This window comes from Mustela lutreola, chromosome 7, assembly GCF_030435805.1.
Source record: "Mustela lutreola isolate mMusLut2 chromosome 7, mMusLut2.pri, whole genome shotgun sequence".
Taxonomy (NCBI): Eukaryota; Metazoa; Chordata; class Mammalia; order Carnivora; family Mustelidae; genus Mustela; species Mustela lutreola.
The window spans coordinates 121,991,775-122,009,644 of record NC_081296.1 but is presented as its reverse complement, the minus strand read 5'-3'; the positions used below and the strand labels follow the sequence as shown (position 1 = coordinate 122,009,644).

Genomic DNA, 17,870 nt, shown 5'->3' with positions numbered 1-17,870 from the left:
AAAGTCCTGCTCCAGCTGGGCGCTGGCGTACCTCCCTCACTGCTTACCTCCCTGGCTCCCTCCATGCTGGACTCATGTCCCTTGCCTGGAGAAGTCACCGTTGCTGGGGAGAGTCTTGGTCAAACCCCTATTTTAGACTGGATGTGCTAGTTTGCTAGGGCTGCAGTAGCAAGGTACCAAAGACCAGGGGGCTTAAACAACAGATTTTTTTTTTTTTTTTTTTTCACAGATCTGGAGGCCAGAAGTCCAGATCAAGAAGCCAGCAGGGACTGTTCCAACAGAGGGCGGTGTCTCCGGCCTGTCTCCTGGGCTTGTGGACAGCCATCTTCTCCCTGTGTCTTCACATCACCTTCCCTCTGAACGTGTTTGTGTCCCAATTCCCTATTCTTATAAGGACACCAGGCATTTTGGAAGAGGAACCTCCCCAATGACCTTATTTGAACTCACTTTCTTCTTTAAAAACACTTCCTCCGAATAGGATTTCCACATATGCATTTTAGGGGAAGACAGTTCAATGCAGAACACCAAAGATCCCAAGAAATCATTTTTGTTTTATCAGGGAAAGAAGATGGAAATAACAGGTAATGCGTACTGCTTGTTGTCCTTAAACTTGGCACTGCAGGGAGCTGGGTGTTCCTTTCCAGAAGGCAGATTACTGATTTAGAACAAGAGAAAAGATGAGATAAATTTGCAAATTTTTTTGTGAATATTCCTTCCGATACCAGGTAACATACATTTAGCATTTTTAGAAATAATGTATTAAGCAAGTAATGTATTCACTTGCTACAAAGTTCAAAATTACAAAAGCTGTAAAAGATAACCCTTCTTCCAGGGACTCTCTCTTCACAAGGGGCACCTCTGCTGTGTGGATCAGGACCGACCCTCTGTATGTAGAAAAACATGCACTTGGACACATTTATTTGTATCACTTTCTTGTACACAAAGATAGCATTCATACACTTCTGCACTTGGCCTTTTCCATACAACAATGTATTGTGTAGATTGGTCCAGAGCTATATTGTTCTCTTCTCCGTATCTGTTTTGTGCTTGGACATATCATACGTGTTTAACTCCATATTGGTGATTATTTAGGGTGTTTTTTTTTTTAAATTCTGGCTTTATTAGACACTTGCGGTGACTAGCTTTACACATAAGATATTTGATATATGAACAAGAAAATCTGTAGAAAAAATTCCTGAAATGAGAATTTCTAGGTCAGAGGTGTTTTGCAATATATTTAAAAGTAAATAATTTTGTTTAGAAACAATCACCAGCTTCGTTTCTTGAACCATTTGGGAGTATGTTTCTTGAACCATTTGGGACTTTAACATGTATTTCCTACAAACAATGACGTTCTCCTACATAACCACAATATAAGCAACAAATCAGGAAATTAACATGGTTGTGTTACTTTCACACCCCATTTCAGTTTTGCCAGTAGTTCCGATAATACCGTTTGTCCAGGTTAGTGATGCCTTGAATTTCTTTTTATTCATGTCTCTTCTGTGTCCTTCCTTCTGGAACAATTCCTCTGTCTTTCCTTGACTTTCATGCCCCTGACATTTTAAAGATTATAGGCCAGTTCTTTCATATCACTCAGTTTGGGTTGTCTCGTTTTTTTCACATTTTGATTTTCGTTGCATTTCAATGGGAACATCACGAAAAGGTTGCTGGTTTCTCTCCTTGCATCCCATCAGGCAGTGCGTGATTTTGATTTGTTCGCATTTGATTAAAGTAATGTCTACCAGGCTTCTGTTTATCGGTATGGTCTCGTGGCCTCTGTTTTATTCGACGGATTATAATCCATTACCATCCCTATTTACCTTGGTGCTCATGTTGCTCCTCATTTAGTCAGTAGAAGAAACTTCAAGTGGGAGTCTTTTGGGTCTATACTCATCATTCTTTGAACACTTACTTGCTTTCAGGCCCGTCACGTGATCTTCCTGCCTTAGCTCCGAATTGAGACATTTGTCCAAGGACCCCTGGTTCCTTTTAGTGGAAAATAGTATAAAGCTAAGATCCGAATTCTAGGTGTGCTCCCAAGCCCTCCAGGGAGAACTAGGGAATATCTGTGTGTATGTGTACATGTGAGCATGCAGTACACCTCTATTAATTTCTGCATCTGTTTAAGTAGACCGAAAACCAGGAGTGCACACACATACCTACGATTCCAAACTGCTCCTGAAGGGTTTTGTGGCTCTTTCTGAGGTTGTAACTCTGCCCCCACCAAATGGCTTTAGAACAGACTTCAGCAAGAGAAGGGCCAGGAACTGCACTGTAACTCCATGGTCATTGCCAAATTGCCTTGCAAAGAAAATGTACACTTCATACTCTCTATACTCAAAGAGAATATACACTTTAAACTTTTTCTTCTGCTAGTACAGTATCATAGGTGGGAAATGTCATCTCTGACGTTTTTTTTTTTTAATTTTATTTTTTAATGTTTTACTTTTCTTTTCTTTTTTTTTTTAAGATTTTATTTATTTATTTGACAGACAGAGATCACAAGTAGGCAGAGAGGCAGGCAGAGAGAGAGAGAGAGAGAGAGAGAGAGAGGGAGAGGGAAGCAGGCTCCCTGCGGAGCAGAGAGCCCGATGCGAGGCTCAATCCCAGGACCCTGAGATCATGACCCGAGCCGAAGGCAGCGGCTTAACCCACTGAGCCACCCAGGCGCCCCCATCTCTGACGTTTTAACATGTATTACTTTCATTATAAGATAGCTTGATCATCTTTTTAAAAGATTTTATTTATTTATTTGACAGAGATCCCAAGAAGGCAGAGAGGCAGGCAGAGAGAGAGGAGGAAGCAGGCTCCCTGCTGAGCAGTGAGCCCGATATGGGGCTCGATCCCAGGACCCTGAGATCATGACCTGAGCCAAAGTTAGAGCCACCTGCCTTAAGTTGAGCCACCCAGGTGCCCCAGCTTGGTCATTTTTTAATGTTTCTAATTACAGATAGAGGCACTTGACAAGAAAGGAGTGTTGTATTTGGATGCTACTGCTGTTCTTCAACCTCTGTCTTAAAGGAAACAATTGAAAAGGATAAAAAAAAAAAAAAAAACAAATAAAACACCACCAAAGCCAAAAACACTTCTTAATTTTGGAATCGCTACCTGGCTGTTGCTGGTTGAAACTTGTTTGCAAGAAGCCAGTCTCCCGTTGTCCACCCCAAAGAGCAAGCCAACTGGCCCATGTGCTGGAGACTTGGATCAATCCTGCTGAAGACGCCCCCTGCTGGCAGGGGCCAGGCACTGGTGGATTTCGACCAGAAAGTCCCCTCCATTCCGTGTTCATTTAGACTCTGGGACCGCAAGTCTCCAGTCTCAAGTCTCAAGTCTCCAGTCTCCACAGACCACTTGTCTGTGGGTGTGCTGAAATTGCTTTCTTGTGATTAAAATAAAGTTTAGTAGAAGAAGAAGAAAAGCATTTTTTATTTTGGTAGCTCTTAAAACCACTATGTATTAGGTTGAAATTGCCCACATCTGACCCCTAAGAAATGAACTCTTCCTCTTCACTACCCAGGCACTGAGCTGGTACTGTGTTAGACATTCTTTAAATTCTGCCTTAAGTTTTAGGTTGCTGCTTAATCTCTTTCTCTCTATTCGCCTGCAAACTATTTGAGGTCAAAGACCAAGTCTTATTCCCTTTTGTGCCATTGAAATCCAATACCAGGCTTTGTATAAAGTGGATCTAGATCTTTAAAAAAAAGGAAGAAAGAAAGAAAGAAAAGAAAAGAAACTTGGTTGAATGAATGAACAAATAAGTGCTTGGAGCAGGAGTGGGGATGGCCTTCCATCCCATAGTCAGGCTACTGCATGGGAAGTTCCTCTAAGTCTCTGGAACCCAGAGGCTCAAGGGCTTAGAGACCACCCCAGAAGTCAGAGCGGGCTGCATGCTTGGTGTTTGTGTCGAGTCATAGACCTTCCTTCACACACCCCAAATCACCCCAGATGGTCAGCCCTGGCCGGCACAGGCTTCACCTGCAAACAGGCTGCCCTTGCTGGGGGCTGCTTACTTGCTCCTCCAGGGAGGCTGTGTGTGAGGAAGCCCATCCTTGCCAAAGCCTCCACAGTGCCCTGCCAAGTTGAGAGTCATTTACTACCCTAGGTCACGAACAGTTCAAGCTGCTCCAGATGGGGCTATTCCGGACAATCCTAGGTTATGAAATTTTCTTTTCTGAGGGCACTGGGGCAATCATGGAAAATCTGAAACGCCCAACAGTTGTTCACCCCGTGAGTGGCTTGGGATGGGAAGGTCCCCAAGCCCTGAGATGTTCCTCTACCACCCAGGAGCCGACATGAGTGAACTATCAATGTATCAGTGTATCCATCTATCATGCGTTATTGGATCTAGAGGGGAAATCACAGTTATGACTTTTCATCTCAAACATGGACATCCTAAACATCCAACTTGCCCAATTTTCAATATGTCTTTTGTTATAAATAGTAGACAAACCATACTTCCTCAGAATTCAACTTCAGAAATAATGACACAAGTGTGAATCAAAACAATACCATTTTCTTTCAACTGGCCTATTTTTTTTTTTTTTAAATAATTCTCCATGCTGGTGGGGCTGTGGGAATGAGGGTACAATTTGGATTAACTTTCTTGGTGGGAGATTTGAGATACAGCAAAAGCCACTAAAATATGTGTTTCTTTTGATCTAGCATTCCACTTCCAGTCATTTATCCCAAGGAAATAATTTAAAATACTGTCAAACCCTTGTTTTTTTACATAAGAATGTAAAAAAAATTTTTTTTTGGCAATCTACAAGCCCAAATTACCAATAGAAAACCATGCAACTATTAAAAATGATGTAGATTGATGTTCTGTGAGATTGTAATGGATTATAAACTTTTAAAAACCCAAATGCTATCTACAAATGATGTTTTTAAAAAGGAGGCTATATTTAGGCATAGGAAAAAGACCAACATTACCAGTAGGAGGTGGTATTATGAAAGATTTTAGTTTTCTAAATTTCCTGAATGAGGAAATGTTACTCATTTCGTGTTACTTTGGTGTATTTAACAATATTTTTAAGTGGTCTGAGAGACTTCCCAGAGAGATGACTACTTCTGTTGTCTAGGCGTGTGGCCTCCACTTTCCAAACTAGGAGGTGGGGGTCCAGCCACAGGGCGAGGAAATTCCTTTTCTCTCCTCCCCTCCACCCTTCCCCACCTGAGGGGAGCACTTCAAAGCCAGCCCTGCCCCCCTCCCCCGCAATTGTTCCTTCTTCCTCCCCTGATCAGTCGTCAAGAGAAAGGTAACAAGCCCATGGTTGACCCCAAGTTCACAAGGCTGCCTTCCCCAGCATTCCTTACCTGATAGGACACGCTTCTGCCTGTTCTCCAACGAAAAAGACGATTTACCTCTCGCGGAAATAAGCAGTCTTTCCTTTTTATATACATTTTTCCTTGTGGGGGAGCAACTCCTGCTGCTTTGTGAATTTTCTTATCATGGTCTGAAATGCCTCCTGTCCTACACGTGCTGGGCACTTCCCATTCTTCGAGAGATTCGAGATTCGAGTTCTTTGTTCCCCTAGTGAATGGTGTGATTTCCCTGCCAGGACACTGGTTTTTCCTGTGCCTGCAGCTCCCTGGTTGGAACAGAGACTGAAAGGCAGAGGGAGGGCGGTGAGGGCCTGGGGAGGCAGGCAGCATCTGCAGGGCTGGGAGATGGCACATGGAAGGGAGGATCACTTGCGCAGAACTACCTGAGTTCAAGTTCAATCCCAGCCCCATCTGGGGTAGGTTAATGCATCTCTTTATGCCTCAGTTTCATTATAGGTGGTGTTGGAGTGCTGAGTGATACACACACAGAGTGCCAGAGCTCTGTCTGGTACGGGGTGAACACCTGGACAGATCCGCCGGTATCACCGCGACTTTGAGAAGCTGGTGAAATGCTCTTCCCTTCACCTCCGTGCAGCAAAGGGCAGTGATGCTTGTGTGGACCCAACCTGAGGACTGGGGCTACTAAGTGGGGAGACTTGGCACGGATGCTCCTAAAAGGTTTTCCCACCTGACACTAAGTATTACAAAAACACATCCTGCCCATCAATTACCAACCCAGAGCCAATTCAAGAGTGATTTTTTATCCCCAAGTTCTCCATCATTCCCTCTTTTCACTCCCTTACCACCTGTGGTAGCTGCTCTGATCCAGTCGGCTTCTTCGCCTCCATGTGCTCTGCCCTCTGGTTCTAGGATCTCCCATCATTTTCCCTCCCCAGACCATGGCTTCCATCTCCCTGTCTCAGAGAAGGGTTGCTAGCTGCTCGCACTGCCTTCCTCCCGAGACCGACAGCTTCTTACATGGTCTCCAGGTACAATATGTTTTATCCCCCGACATTCCTCTTAGGAGATGGACAGCATGTCCCCCAGAAAAGGGGAGCTCACTTATTGTTTGTTAACACTGTCAGAGCACTTGCAGCCACACAGAAGACCGCCAAACCTCCCCACTCCTCACTCGCAGGGCCTGGGCCGCCCCGCCTCTGCCCCCTCCTCCCCTCAGCCCTGGGCCCCACTCTTTTTCTTCTATCCCCAACCCCGCACCTGCTTTCTGCTGCCTCGGCACCCACAAGCACCCACAAGCATGTGTCGTGTCCCGCCCCTTAGCCTGGCTGTGTGGCCCTTTCCATCTAAAGGATGTCCCCTGACCGTGCCTGGGAAAAGCTTCCCTCATCGTGGAGGCACGCTGTTGCAACTGCCCGCCTTCCCGCCACAGGTTCCGCAGAGTCCCAGTGCAGCACAGTGGCTGGCACTGAGGATGTCTGAAGAGACATGGAATCTGTTTCCAGCAAGGCCTGTGCTCTCCCGTCTCTGAACAGCACACTCCCTGTCCCGTCTCTTCTTGCTAGGGACCTCTGCCTAGAGCTGGGGCTTCGTCCCATCATGAGCTCTCACCACATACTCTCTTTTCCATATCAGGTTTCTGCAAAGACTGTCTGGAAGGATCACATCTCTCACAACTGCCTTCATAAGAACCTTTGTTTAATTATTATTTAGAAATGCAGTTATATACATAGAACAATTAAAATTAAATTAAACTTTGTACAAATATTAAAATACTATCTTCACACCCACTGCAATGTACAGGATACCAAAAAATATATAAAATAAAATAAAGCAAACCCAAACTGATTGAGTGACATCCTGCACAGTCAATGATGCACGTGTCGTTTGAAACCATTATATAGGAGTACCATTCTGCAAAGGATTCCATAGTGGTGTGATAAGAAGCCAGGGCAGGGTGTGGTGGGCTGCCATGCAACCCGTGTCCCTCTCTCCTCCTGCCTGGCAATCTGAGTGCTTGGCCCCTACATGCCCTCCAGCTAGATCTGCTGCCCGACAGAAGCCTCAACCTGGAGGTTTTCATTCAAAAATTTGATTAGGTTTTCAACTGGAGACTGAGAGGAGCTGCTTCTCAGCAAAGCTGAGCCTGCTGCCTTTCCCTGTCCAGGGAACCAGCTACTCTACCACTCGGTCCATGCTTCCGCCAAGCAAAATCTCTTCCAGCCCCTCCGTGGGCACCGGTAATGACTGGCCTTCTGCTGAGAGCCAGGGGCCCCAGCAGCACCCCCGAGAGAAGCCCCCAGAATCACTGTCCTCAGCAAGCACATCTGGAATTAAGCTATAAATATAAAGCCTGTGTACCACTTCCCTTCTGGGTCCTTTATTCTCTGTGAGGAGGAAAGAAAGGCAAGGATGTAGAAGTGTTTGCAGCATATCCCATTCTTCATGTGCCAATGTTCCCTGCGAGTGGAAAAGACACTGCTGTGTGGTGAGCAGGTGCTTTGAGAGCTCAGGCAGAACTAGGAAGGGAGAGGCTGAGTGCCTGTGGATCCTATGCCAGCACTAAAGAAGCAGGAAAAGTCTACCATTGTCTTGCCATCAGGCTTCTCCACAGAACTTGAAAGCTGGGGGGAAAGAGGGGAGGGGGAGGAGGAGGAGGAAAGGATGAATGGGGAAGACAACATGAGCTTAAGTTCTATTTGCAAATGGAGTGTTAGTAGAATGCACATTGAAATGCCTTGCAAAGCCAAAAGAACTTGCAAAGTGGCTAGGACTCAGCCCATTTCACAGTTCACGCCAGTGAAACAGGAACACAGCACACAAAATTCAGAAATGGCAAAACAGAGAGCCTATCTGCTAAACTAAGGCATTGAAAGGGACGGAAATCTTAAGTGATTTTTACCACATACTGGCCCTTGAAAGTCGCTGGCCTGTGACAGCAAGTCACCAGGATATAAAACCTGCAGTGAGTCAGCTCATGTGTGCAAAAAGACACTTTTAGTCCTTTGGTGTGGGCCATTCTCCTGGACAAGCCCTCTGCTGGACTCCCCTAGATGTGAGCTCTGGAAAGCCGGCCCTGGGCAGTTTCTCCCACCCACTCTAGGCTTAGCCTGCCACCTGCCACCACCCTTGTTTTTCCTCCAGGTTCCACCTTGAGGCAGCTGTGGAATCCCTAATCCACAAAGCCTGGAAGCCTAGAAACATCAGCACCTGGCTGATGGCTGAGAAACTGCTTCAGAGAAGTGCAAGATGAATGGGAGGCCTGGGCAAAGCCAATGACGTGCGGCGGCGGGGGGGGTGGGGGGGTGTGTGGGGTGGATGGAGAGTGCTTACACTAACTTCCCATTTATCCAGACTTTCTTTCCTACCAGGCAGGCAAATCTGGGCTTGTGATCCCCAGGATGGTGAATGGCAGCCAAGGTGGAAGAAGGCTTTCCTCCCCCCGCCCCCCCCAAGGGTTAAGCCAGTCACCCATGTGGCTGAATAAACCCAAAACAAACAGCACAATCTCCATGTGGCTGAATAAACCCAAAACAAACAGCACAATCTCTTAGGCGAGAAAACCCAGAGTAATGATATAAAAAAGGGTAAGAGCTTCCATTTTAAAAAATATTCTAGACCATTATTCTGGCTGTGAGCCCAACAGTGAGACTTTGGATCCCTCCACCATTTGTCCCTGCTTTCTTTTCTGGAGGAAGACAAGGGCACCCCTGTGGGTAAAGGAGAGCCCATGTGTGATGAGGCCACTAGGGTCCGTCGGGACCCCACCCTCCGGATGGGCCCCATGCCAGCCCCTGCTGGCAGGCACGTCTCCGGAAACGGCCTCTTTGGAGGCCAAGGACAGGCCCCCCGTCTTCTGCGGGTCCCTCAGAGGCCTGCGTCCCAGCACCCCTGCCAACCTGCTCCAGATGAACCACGCCGGCCAGGGCTTTACACACAGCATGTGAAGGCTCCTGGGTGGGGAAGGGGAGAGACGTGGGGGTGCCCGCAGGCCCAGCAGGCACTGCCCTTACCCTGAGCGAAGGAAGACTACAGTGGTGCCAGGAGGCTGGGAATGAGCGGGTAGTAAAGTGCGTGTGAGAGGGATGCAGGAGGCTGAGAGGAGGCCATTCCCCTCATTTTTGTAGCGGCTCATGCCTGGAGCTACCCTGTTCTGTCAGGTACTGAAAATACAGGGGTTCTTTATTGTTTTCACTACCCCAACAGAGCGGCTCGGGGATGAGCAGAGGTGCAGAAGGGGTCAGTGACAAGTGTCTCAGCCCCAGTGCTTCAAAAACAGAACAGAACTAAGCACTCCTCCATGCCACATCTGCAGATGGCAGCAGCCTGGCTGAGCTCTGCCACCCTGGCCTTGGTCAGCAGCCACAGGCGGCCGAGCGGGAGCCCCCGGCAGAAGCACCGGGGAGCACGGAGCCCACCCCCTTCGACGGCGGAGCCCACCCCCTTCGACGGCAGAGCCCTGGGGCCAGGCTGCCTGGCAAGCTTTCACCCACCGCAGAGCAGCAAGGCGGGGTGTCTAGAAGGCGGGGTGTCTAGCACAGTCAGCCCCTCTCCAGGTGCGCGGGGAGAGCAGGGAGTCGTCCGTTAGCTGCGACACGTGGAAGGGCGGGAGGGGAAACACGACGAGGAAAAGCAGCGGCGCAGCAAGCAGCGGCACGCTTCCTGGGCACAGTTACTAAGGCACGTGACTGTGGTGACGAGGACCCTCAGGACTGGGGCGGAGCTGCCTGCAGCTGCCTGGAGACTTGGTCTGTGCCTCTCAGGCTTCCTTCGTCACCACGAACCCAGAATGGGGCAACTGCCCCCAATGCCAGTGGCCTCGCGGGCATCCCGCAGCACCTCAGCAACTCTCCCGTCCCAGCGATGATTCACGCAGGCCCCTGTGGGCAGCAAGGAGGCGGAGGTTGCCAAGGATCCAACCCAGGAGGCAGCAGGCCACTTCCCCTTACACTCCAGTGAAACAGAGAAAACCAAGGCCAGGAAGGCCGATGCTGGAAGTAGGAAGTGAGGACTTGCGTATTAGGAAGACAGTCATTCTCAGCCACCTTCCTTCCCTCCCTCAGCATCTTCTCCATGCTTCTTGGAAACTCAGCAGGGCCAGGATCCAGCACCTCCGAGCTGGATGGCTGGGCGCTAGGGGAGCTTTGGCATGATTTTCCACATCCTGCATCCTCAGCCAAAGACATGTGCCACCAGTTATCAACCAAGGGCAGGCCAGGGACCCACATTCTCGCCCTAATCAGAGCCACCTTTGGATCTGCTCCTGCTAAGGGCAGTGGCACCAGGCCAGCCCCAGCCCCAGGCCCGGTACCCTGTGCGGCAGAGGGCAGCAGTGCAGCCACTGAGGCCTGCAGGAGAGCAACCAGCCTGCGTGACAGGAGGACTGGAGGGGCCGGGGGTGGGGGAAGGCACAAGTAAACACAGCGGCTCTCAGGCCCGCGCAGGCTGGTGGGGTCTGCCGCCAAAGAGCTGGCCGCAGGGGATCCAGAGGGCTCAGGGAGAGGAAGAGTTCTGTCCAGCACATTCAAATATGTCCCCGACACAGATGGGAAGGCCGGGCTAGGCAAAATGCCAGCTCCTCCAGCTGTCCAGCAGGCAGATGGCGAGAATCTTCCTTGAGTTTCCAGCAAGGTGGGCGTGGAGGCCCTCAGAGATACAGAGATACACAGATACAAAGGTGGCGGCTCAGGTATCCGGGTAGGGTGGCTGGAGTACAGGGTGCTCAAACCCACAGGGAGAGGGACGAAGGGCAGAGAGGACCGTCGCAGAGAGGAGAGGCCCATGGCAGCGCTCATGCTTCTTTCAACAGTGGGATATCTGCAGGAAGAAAGATTGGAAAGCACAGGAGTTACCGCCCTGGGGCTCTCGGCAGCACACCTGACCCCACTTCAGGGTCTCCATGCAGGCCTGGTCTGAAGACATGAAAAGCTTCACTCAGGGGCGTCTGAGTGGCTCTGACAGTTAAACGTCTCCCAACTCTTGATTTCTGCTCAGGTCATGATCTCAGAGTCAGGAGACTGAGCCCCACGTGGGACTCTGCACTCAATGGCAAGTCTGCTGCTTTCCCTCTCCCTCTCTCTTCCTCTGCCTCTCCCCCCACTCACGTTTTCTCTCTCTCCCTAAAACAAATTTTAAAATTTAAGGAAAAAAAGCCCCATGCATACCCTTCCAACAACTCTAAACCCCTCGCCCTTTCTCCAGGCCTTCCTTGTTCATCTTTCCCTCTATACCTGCTTAACAAAATCTGAATATTCAGTCTAGTACTCAAATCCCCTCTGGTCTCACCACCTTGGACCTCCTCTCTGCCTTGACTCTGCTGGTCCTTAATCTCACCCTAAGAGGCTGCAGACCCCTGCTCAGGTCCCACCTCCTCCTTCAGGCCACCCACCAGCTGTGTGATACTGAGTAACTCACTCCCCTCTCTGGGTCTTGGTCTCCTTTTATGTTCACTGGGTTCCACCAATGCCTCGAGGTCCTGATTTCCTATGGTGCCATCAGGTCCTGACAGCTCAGTCCACCAGCAACAAGCTGGATAAACTGTGCACCACTCACTACGACATGGGCACTAAAACTCTTGGTTCCATTATTTCGCAAATATAGGCCAGATCTCTCCAAAAGATTGACCATCCATGCAGGCAGACAGCAGGTTTCACAAGACTTTCTATCCTCTCAGAAACCTAACTAGCACCGGTGTAGATGGGTTCTCAAAAATGCTTGTTAAATAAATGGAACAAAGAAAGGCAGCAAGGAGAAGAAGGGGGAAGAATAGGCCCTGTCCAGGCTCCTGAGGAAAGGTGAGGGCCGAGAAGTGCACTGGGGACAGGCGTCCATAAGTGCAGACACACGATACGTGTATAGCTGGCTCTCCAAGGGGTTACTGGCTTCCACCTTTAGAGTCAGGTCTAGCGACCCCTTCTTCAGTTCTCTATCCCACCAAGAGAAAGGGCATGCTGCTGATTTCAGGAAACTCCTAAACATGATCTGCATTCAAGAATTTCCAACTTCTTTGCTTTAGGATACTCTAAGCCTCAGACATTAACTGGGCCCAGGACTCCCAGGGCACAGTTTCCTCACTGGCTTTCAGAGGAGCCTGGTTAGTGCAGAAGCCACCCTGTCCAAAGGGAAATGGCTAGGTTTAGGCCTCATCCTGAACCACACTGGGGTTTCATGTAAAGATATTGTTTAAAGTGACTGAGTCAATCCTGATATTCAACCCTTCAGGTTCCAAAAAAAGGTCAGGAAGTGGCAATTTCCCTCTACAGATGGCCTGCCACAGAGAAGTGCAAGTCACCTGCGAGGCAGCATGGCACTGTGGGTTATAAACATAGGCTTCAGAGCCAGATCCATCTGGCTTCAAATGCCAGCTCAGTCACGAATCGACGGGAAAGTGATGTATGTTTTGGCCTCAGTTTCCTCATCGGTAAAGTAGGATTGGTAGTAACACCTACTTGTCACGATCACTGTGAGGTTTATGAGAGGTTTAACTGAAATAGGGCAAGAGAACGATCACACAGGAGAGGCATACTCCTGTTTCAAATGAAACTGCTGAAAGCCCTGAAGAGAAACCAGCTCCAATTTTCACTGTAATATGACCCCATACCTCCTTGTCACTCCTAGCCTTTCGGGAACATAGAAATTATAACAGAAGAACAGACCCCACTCCCGCCTCCAACCAGCTGTCCTCCCTTTGATTTAGCACAGCCTTGTAGCCACAAATAATTTTGGAAACTCCAAACTATCAAGATTCACAAACAGTCAAAAGTCTCCTATACAGAGCCCAAAGCCCCAGCAGGAGCTGAGGGTGAGACCTTATTTTATAGCCTAGCCCCCCAGGTATTAGCTTCCTTTGCCCCCAGTACCCCATTATTAGAGAGGCTCACAATCCTTCCTCACTCCCCACAAGGCCCCCAAGCAGCTCCTAATTCATGCTCAGTACAGACCACCTACCATCTGTGTAGTCCTCCGATGTGAGGGATAAAAGGCTTTGTATGTCACTGTTCTCTGAATCTGGGGCTTCTTTGTATGCCGCTCGGCTGTTCCCTGAGCCGGCCACCCAGGAAGAGGTGGTCGCCTGATGCACCATCACAGTCTCAGAGCCTTGAGAACCCCAGGCTTCACACAGTCCAGACTGGCCCGGGGCCTCCTCCTCTCCACCGGCAGAGGAACAGGCCCCCTGGTCCTGCAACTGCGGCTCCCTTGGCCCGTTCCTCCCACTGGGCCCAGACCCTTCTGACAGCACGATCTGCACCCTGGGGTCAGCAGGTGGCACACAGTGACCGGAACTGCCATACACAGCTTCCTCATAGGACGGGAGCGCAACCTGGACTCCATCCACCATGATGGACACCTGGTCGCCAGATACTCCCTGGTCGCGCCTGCAGCCAAAGGAAAAGAGAGACGAAGAATTAAAACACACAACTAGATACCACGGCACCAACAGCACCAACCATTTCTGAGCACGTACAGTGTGCCAGGCACAGCACTAAGCGCTTTATCCCACTGAACCCTCACCTGAGCCCTGTCGGGGACAAATTCACTAAGAGTGCAGAGGAGGCTCAGAGAAGTCAAGTAACCTGCCTAGTCACACAGCAGGTAAGGGAGGAAGCTGGGATGTGAATCCAGTTCCGTCTGCTTCCAGAGACTCTGTTCTTACCCTCTGGGCACAGGTACCCAGCCCTTTTGACCTGTGCAGAAACTAGGAATCTAGAGACCTGAAAATAACGCCATCATTCAGCACAGTTGTAGATGTAAGAGCACAATGCCCGCATCTATCTGCGGATATACTGTCTGAAGACTTGGAAGTAGATACACTCTATGGCATGGGAATTAAAGCTCCATAAAGCAGTTTTTTAAAAAAAGGAGGGAGAAGAAGCACTGTGAGACACTGGAGTTGAAATCTAAGGAATTTTGTTCTTTTTTTGACTCAGTTACTTTGTCCTTTTTAAAAAAACTTAATTGTATGTAAATTGTAACACAAACAACACACAAAAATAGAAAAAATATACAGCTTCTTGCTTTATCCCAGAGGTAACTGGAGTATAACCCCTACTAAGGTCAAGACAGAGAATGCTGCCAGCACCCCCAGACACCCTTGTTCCCACTGTCCCTCTGATCTCCTACCTCCTCACACCGAAATTAATCACTACCCTTTCACGAAAATCATTCCTTTGCTTTCTATCTTAATAGTTTTACTGCCTAAACTTGAACTCTTCAAAACTGCAACTAAGTTCTGCATATTTTCGATCTTGATGTGAGTGGGACATACGATGAATGTGTGTGTACATGTGTACAGGTACACGTGTACATGTGTCTGGCTCCTTTTATTCAGCTTGATGTGTATGAGATTTATTCACGCAAGCACCTTTCTTGGGATCACTTTTTAATACATATACACTTTCCACCCCACCCCCCCGCCCCCGATATTTTGAAAGTATGTTATTTTTTTCTCATAAAACATTATTTGGCACAGTCCTCCCAAGAACATCTTCTCCTATGTAACTGCACCATCATTACAGTCCTGAAATTGAACAATGGTCTAAGACTGTAATACACTTTTCTAAATACCCCAAAAGAGATGTTTCAGCTGCTGTCTTGTCTGTTTTTTTTGAGGATCCAATTATGGATGATGCATTGCAGTTAGTCTTATTTCATCTCCTTTCTTCTAGAATAGTCCACTCTAGAGTTTCTTTCATGACACTGACACTTTTTGTAGGGTCCAGGCTGGTTTCTCCTAGAATATTCCACAATCTGGACTGAACTGTTTCCTTGGGATGAAGATCCCAAGTCAGTGTTTGCCTGGAACACTGAGTCATCTGTGATGCATGTCCTTCTCAGTACATTATGTCAGAGACACAGAAGGTTAACGGCTGGACTGTTGTTATTAGCTCTGGATTTCCTCATCTGTACCTGCAAACAAAATCTGTGGCGCCCAATTCAAATGGTGCAGACTCTGTGAGGAGGACAGAAGTGGTACTCAGAAATGTGTGGGGTTTCTGGAAGGGAAACTAATGGCAAGCGGGCAGAGAAAGCAGTGTGCATTCTGCTATGTGCTTAACTCCTGTTACTTAAAATGCTTTTTGTTTGTTTGCTTAAAACCTAGTATGTGCACACAGCACAAAATTTAAACAGAGTCCCTATTAAAAACCAAATCATTCTTCTACTCAAGTCAGGAAAAATCAGCCCATTACTTTTAACACACTTACCAGATAACTACAAGAGGAAAATATTCTCTAATTTGAATGACTTGACAAGCAGATCACCTTGACTTTATGTGGAAATACCTGATTCCTTCAAGTAAACAGTACCCTCCAGATCCTCTTTATTTTACTAATTGTTTAACAACCTTAAAAAAAAAAAAAAAATAGCTGCAGGGTGCCTGGGGGCTCAATAATAGGTTAAGGCTAAACTGCGGCCTTCCCGGCCTTCCAGCTACTGTTCCCAGGGTCCTGGGATTGAGCCCTAAATCAGGCTCCCAGCTCTGGGGACAGCCTGCTTCTTCCCCTGCCCCCCCCCCCACCTGTTCTCTCAATCTCTCTCTCTCTCAAACAAACAAATAAAATCTTGGGAAAAAAAAGAAAAAGCTGCAACCTGCTCTCCCAAACAAAACATAAAAAGGAGACAGAAAAATCACACCTAGAACATCAGGACTTAGCCTGGGCCTGGTCTGTAAATTCCAGACCAGGAAGCAAAAATTTTAAACAGTTTTGTTTGCTCCTCTGGGCCTGTGGATGGCGAAAGTGACTGATGAACGGCTGTGAGCGCACACAAACCATTCTCAGGGGAAAGAGGGGCTGCCGGGCCAAGCCAGGCAACCCCAGAGGCCAGGACAGGCCTGAAGAGGAGTCCCTCCTAAGGGATACACGCAGGGTCAGCCCCTAACCATCTGCCACCCACCCGCCATCTCATCTACCTCATCTAGGATGACTTGTGGCTAATGCACTCATGGAAAAAGAAAAGTAACAAAGGCAGGCAAAAAAAACCCTATTTCTAGTGTGGTATAGTGCAGTGGTTGCCAATCCTAGCTGCATGTTAGGACCACTGGGGAAGTTTACAAAAAAGAAAAACACTAATGCCAGGCTCCCACTCCAAACCAAATTAATCAGAATGTCTGGGGGTAGGGGCCCAGGTGTTGGTATTTGTGTTTAACTCCCAGCAGATGCCTCTACGTGCAGCCAGGATTAGGAACTAGAGGGACAGGGCAGTGGCTGGCAAACATGAGTCTACATCAGAATCACCTGCAGCACTTAAGAAACTCAGTCACTAGGTCTCAGCCCCAGTTTCTCATTCAGTTGGTCTGGGTGGGGTCTGAAAATCTCCGTGCCTAATAAGTCCCCATGTGATGCCAATGCAACTGGAACCACACTTTGAGAACCACCAATGTAGGGAAAATGACATGGCTCAGGGATTGGACATATTTATGTTTAATTCTCCAGGCAGTCAACATCTAGAGGGATGACCTTGACTTAACCTCTCTGAGCCTGAGCTTCCTGATCTACAAAGTTCCTGTGAAGATAAATCTAATGCAGGCAAAGTGATAAGCACAGGGCCAGCCACATCCAAGAGTCAAACACACAGGAGGGCGTCCCCTTTCACAGGGCACATACGGCAGAAGAGGCTGCTGGTCTCACAAGCACCCCTGTGCAGTCAGAGGCCAGACCCCATGATGTGCGCCGCCCCCCCTCCACCCCACAAGGGCTCACCTGCTGTGATGGAACGACTTCAGCTTCGGCTGCAGTAGCACAAACAGCACCACGAGGAGGAGAATAAGCGCCACGGAGCTGGCAGTGGAAGCCACTATGGATAGTGTGGGGACCCCCAGGGACGTGTGGGCATCTTTGTCTACAGAAATAAACCATCGCCAGGATTAGGTTATACCCAGACCCGGAACACAGAATTCCCACAGCTGAACTCATCCAAGGTCCCCTGCCTGGTACCACAGCTCGGGCCACTTTAGAAGTTGATATGCAGAACAGTGTTTACATACAAGGAAAGGGGCCACTTCCCCATCCTGTTTCTAAATCTAAAATTCATTTCAGACCTGTGTGGGCCATCTCACGCCTACCTTCCCCAACCCCCCAAGATCTGGCCTTTACGAACCCCTTCTGAGGCTGCCCTCAGGGCCATCAGGCTGGTAGACATCTACCACTTCCATGTCCCTGGCCTTCCACAGTCTGAGGTCCTAACCATGTTTCCCGCACGTGGCAGGAAAACTGGTAAGAACGGGGCTGTATAACCTCCTGTTCTAAGATCCTGTGACTTCAGCTGTAAATCTCAGGCTGGTCCCCAGCCTTCTCTGGGTGTGTCATGGTCTTGGGGCCCGAGTGTGAAGCACAAAGACGGCTGTCTGACACACACTTTCCTGCGGGCAGCTGGAGTTTCCTGTCATGCACGACAGGCGGAGGCAGGAGGGGGAGAGGTCTTCTGTCCAGCTGGACTATAGCTCTATAACAAAACAGTCCATTTCCATTCAAAGTAAAATAATGTAAAAGAGACACTCCAGAAGGTGTTAGCAGAACACGGTCAAAGGTCACCTGCACTTGGCTGGGCAAACAGGAGATGCTGAGCATCAAAGGGACTTTACATAG

At 48.6% G+C, this 17,870-nt stretch overlaps 1 protein-coding gene and 1 long non-coding RNA gene across 2 annotated transcripts in view; one reads left to right on the top strand and one right to left on the bottom strand.

Moving 5' to 3' along the window:
* LOC131836740 (uncharacterized) overlaps nucleotides 1–7,062 on the top strand; it is a 39,389-nt gene extending 32,327 nt beyond the window's left edge. The window contains exons 3-4 of the long non-coding RNA XR_009355742.1: nucleotides 230–581; nucleotides 5,785–7,062. This is a non-coding gene — a long non-coding RNA (uncharacterized LOC131836740). The remainder of the gene's footprint in view (nucleotides 1–229; nucleotides 582–5,784) is intronic.
* A 3,933-nt stretch (nucleotides 7,063–10,995) lies between these two features.
* SUSD6 (sushi domain containing 6) overlaps nucleotides 10,996–17,870 on the bottom strand; it is an 89,584-nt gene continuing 82,709 nt past the window's right edge. Inside the window, exons 4-6 of the mRNA XM_059182441.1 lie at nucleotides 16,986–17,124; nucleotides 13,234–13,661; nucleotides 10,996–11,103 (exon numbers count right to left, since the gene is read on the bottom strand). Coding sequence (XP_059038424.1) covers nucleotides 11,078–11,103; nucleotides 13,234–13,661; nucleotides 16,986–17,124 — 593 coding nt within the window. The 3' untranslated portion in view covers nucleotides 10,996–11,077. The remainder of the gene's footprint in view (nucleotides 11,104–13,233; nucleotides 13,662–16,985; nucleotides 17,125–17,870) is intronic.